Source organism: Populus nigra, chromosome 16, assembly GCF_951802175.1.
Source record: "Populus nigra chromosome 16, ddPopNigr1.1, whole genome shotgun sequence".
NCBI classification, from domain to species: Eukaryota; Viridiplantae; Streptophyta; class Magnoliopsida; order Malpighiales; family Salicaceae; genus Populus; species Populus nigra.
In genome coordinates, this window is record NC_084867.1 from 4,601,994 (window position 1) to 4,606,158 (window position 4,165).

Consider the following 4,165-nt stretch of genomic DNA (forward strand, 5'->3'; position numbering starts at 1 on the left):
TCACAAAAAAAAAATTTGAAACATAAAATGCATATTTTCTTATCTTTTATCAATTAATTAATAAAGTCTCTTATGTATGTTAAACTCATAAAATAAATTTCAATAAACTATATATATCACTTATAAAAAAATACATTAACAACACTGAATATTTTTTTAATGTCAAAAAAAACTTAATCCTACCCGTGGTGTATCACGGTTTAATCATCTGGTCACAAACCATCCATGATATATGATTAGGCCACTATCAAGGTAAAGCACTTGGCACTGGAGGACGTATAGGACATTTTGAAGCAAAGAATAACCAAATTTGAACAAGAAGCTGTAAGAAAACGTTACGAAAGCTAACCAAAGAACACCTTTTTTTTTTTCTTCTAGGAGTTCACTTTGCTCTTTCAAAGTTTTTAGGTACTCATTTTTGGAACAAACAACAAGAAAATGACATGTTCAAGAGAAGCTCTTGCTAGGTTGTTCCGCAATGTCTCAAGCTCCTCCTTCCTTCTCCTTCTCTTCCTCTACTTCTCCTCCACTTTGCTCCTTAAGCTCATCAACTTCATTGGCAGCTATCCTATAATCCAAAGGTCTCATGCCAACTACACCTCTCTCCCTCTCAGAAACAAAAATATGCTAACTTTCTTTCTTTGTTTTGTTTGTTTGTTTCTTGTTTTGCAGAAACCAAAATGTATATGAATATAATTTCTCTGATGAAGAGGAGGAGGAAGAAATTGAAACATATAGCTACTGTGATCAGTCTATGGAAAAAGATAACCTTGTGGCGGACATAATCCATGGCTGTGAATATGAATCAGAAATTCAGGTTATGCCTAACAACAGCACTCATACAAATCATAATCATGTTGAAGATTTCGTAAGCACACCGGAGGCCGTTCTTGAAGAGCAAGATGATAGTTTTGCTAGTGATGAAATGCTTTCTGTCCTTGCCTCAGCAGGTTCAGAATCAGAACATGGTGACGCAGATATGGTTGAAGAAGAGATGAAAACAAGTGATACTGATTCGGTTCATGATTCTGTCGCAAATCAACAGGGCCCCACAGCTCCAATCACCAAAGACCTACACAAAAGTGGTTTCATGGACAGTGACGAAAACAGTGGCGGTATATGGCTACTTGCATCATATTAGCTTCTCTAGGAAAAGTTTGTTACACTAGTCACATGTTGTACTTATACTACTTCCATTTTTCCTGATATTGCTTATGTTGTTTTCTCTTGCAGAAGACTGCATTAATCAAGAAATTGAAAATAAGAAGCTGAAGGATACATATTTATCTGTTGATGAAAAGTTCCTGATTTATGCGCCAAACCGATTGGAACTGAGGAAACTTCAAGTTCAAGAAAAGGATGAGGAAGAAATATTTGGTGACTCGTGCACAGTAGGCTCAACTTCTAAGAGCTCCTCTGAATGGAGGAGCTTAATCAAGGACTCGAGAACCGAAGATCCATTTTCTTCTTCGTCGCGAAGAAGTTGCTCCAGGTGGGAATCCTACACAGTGTTCCAGAAATATGATGAGGAGATGATGTACCTAGACAGAATTAGTGCTCAAAAGCTTCATGAAACAGGTAATTTTATTTGAGTACTGTTGAATGTAATGTTTCCTGCATTAATTATAGGTTTTTTGATCCATACTATAGCAAATTACTAATTAATTTCAAACGTGCTACCCGTTTTCAGAGTCTCTAAAGTCCATCCATGTGAATCCAAGATCAATTTCAGATAGGATTGTTCACAAGTTTTCTACCATAAACAAGAAGCCTTCCGACATCTGCCAGAACCCGTATCATGAATTGGAAGGTGCCTATGTAGCTCAAATTTGCTTAACATGGGAAGCACTTAATTGGAACTACAAGAACTTTGGACTAAAAAGAGCTTCGCAATGCGACTTTGATCCTGGTTGTCCAGCACATATTGCACAACAGTTTCAGCAATTCCAAGTCCTTTTGCAGAGATATGTCGAAAATGAGCCTTATGAGCAAGGCAGGAGACCTGAGGTTTATGCCAGAATGAGGCTTCTAGCACCAAAGTTACTCCTGGTGCCAGAATTTCGAGGTATGCATTCAAGTAAAGCCTAATCCTCTGTATACATTTCATCATCTTAGGAAACATAGAAAAAACAAAACGAAAGAATCAAGTCCATTAGAGTAGGTTAATTACTCAATCCTTCAAAAGGCTAAGAATTTGGGTTCATATCCAAAGCATTGTCACAATTTTCTTTAATAGGTAGAGAGGAATATGTTTTTTGTTTTTTTGGTATATAAGTCATTGGAAGGCTCACTTGGCCTTTAGATTAGACAGGAGAAAAACCTTTTTGCATCCCATTAAACTCCTACAACCTCCACTACAATGAGATCTGAATTCAAGATTTGCTGTCAAAATTTCTATGTTCAAGCCATTTACATGTAATTTTCACAACTTCGTTGTTCTTTTTCCTGTCCCTTCCCTTTATTCATCTGAAATCTAGATATTGGATCTTTAGTATGGCTACAGGGAACTTATTTTTCATTTGTGTATCTTTATTTGCCTAGCTTTCTTAATTTCTTTTATTTTGTTCTTTCAAGATTCTGAAGATGATCAGAAAGATGATGCTAAATTTGGCTCAAGAATTTCAACGGCTGCATTTCTAATGATAATGGAAGACGGAATCCGAACATTCATGGATTTTCTCAAGGATGATAAGGAGAAAACCTGCCAGATTCTGAAGGCATTCTTTAGGCGAAATCGAAGGGGTTCAGTAGATCCTGTTCTTCTCCAATTAATGAAGAAAGTTAACAAAAAAGTAAGCTTATATAAATACATAATCCTACTTTTCACTCTCATGTAAAGGTATATGAGCATATCATTTTAAAATTAATCCATGAATGTTCTACCTACATACTATATATGTGCAGAAAAAGATGAAGCTCAAAGATCTTCGCCGAGCTCGCACTTGCATAAGGAAAAGAAAATTAACAGTGGAGGAAGAGATGGAGATTTTGATGGGACTAATAGACTTAAAGCTTGTCTCTAGGGTATTGAGAATGGCTGACATGAGTGAAGAAAAATTGCATTGGTGTGAAGAAAAAATTAGCAAAGTGAGAGTATTGGATGGGAAACTTCAAAGAGATTCCTCACCACTTTTTTTCCCCGCACATTGACCCACACCATATTGTGTTGCTTGATGACTAGATCATGAATGTGCCATGACTGCACAAAAATGAATATCCTAGGCGCCCTTTTGTAAATACTGTAAAATAATGTGCATGGAAGAGGGCCTACAAATCAAAGTGACTACATGTTGGAGACATGGGTTTCGAAGATTAGGAATCCAAGATAGAAGAGTAAAGAGAGATGTCTGCAAGAATATGTGAACAACGAAAGTGAAAGGCCAGAGACAAAGCAAGGGGCATGAAGATAGAGAGAAGGTTAGCTTTAGTTAGCTTTAGCTTTTTAATTAGGGTTTATCTACAACGGATTTGAGTTGAATGAAAAGAAGAAAAGAGAGAAGCTTTTACACATGCATGGAGTGGAGGAATAATAAAAGGAAGCACATGGTACGCTCAAAGAATTGTGGCCTCAATGCCACATTATTTGTGGGGTAGAAAAATAAAGGAAATAGGTTTATTTAGAAAGCAAGATCTTACAATATTATGAAAAGCTAATCTTGTAATTGGGTTATTATTAGATGAATGTATCCGACTTCGAAAAGAGCATTGACTCAAAACATTATACACTCAGAGATGTGATGTGCATTTCATTTTCTTGCTACTCACAATTTAGAAGAACTGAGAAGTCAACTCTACTTAATTTGCATTGCCCTTTGTAACTTTTCTAACCGTTGAAGAAATACTATAAATTCCTTTGTATTAATTACCAGTTTGTGTTGCATAAACCCACAAAAAATAGTAGCAGATATACAAAGCTTGCAAAACTTTATTATCTAAATCATAGGTAATGGGGAGTTCATTTTGCTTACCAACGATGGCTTCCCATGTCATGTGAAGTCCTCGCCGGTCACTTCATCCTCGACATAAATGGAGTAATGAGGCGGAGATTGTGGAGCAGCATATCTGCCCCCAACATTTTATGTATCACTCCATGTTGTGTCATCCTGCATTACTAAGTATCAAGAAAAAAACAGAAGAAAAAACATGTTTTTTCCAAAAAACACCA

The 4,165-nt window shown here is 36.4% G+C and overlaps 1 protein-coding gene across 1 annotated transcript; it reads left to right on the forward strand.

The window, feature by feature from the left end:
- The first annotated feature begins 348 nt into the window (after positions 1-348).
- Positions 349-3,760, forward strand: LOC133675683 (uncharacterized). The gene is made up of 6 exons (XM_062097135.1): positions 349-581; positions 673-1,115; positions 1,234-1,578; positions 1,691-2,065; positions 2,575-2,792; positions 2,905-3,760. The coding sequence occupies exons 1-6, from the start codon at positions 439-441 to the stop codon at positions 3,148-3,150; spliced, it is 1,770 nt and encodes a 589-aa protein (XP_061953119.1). The 5' UTR covers positions 349-438; the 3' UTR covers positions 3,151-3,760.
- The last annotated feature ends 405 nt before the right edge of the window (positions 3,761-4,165 follow it).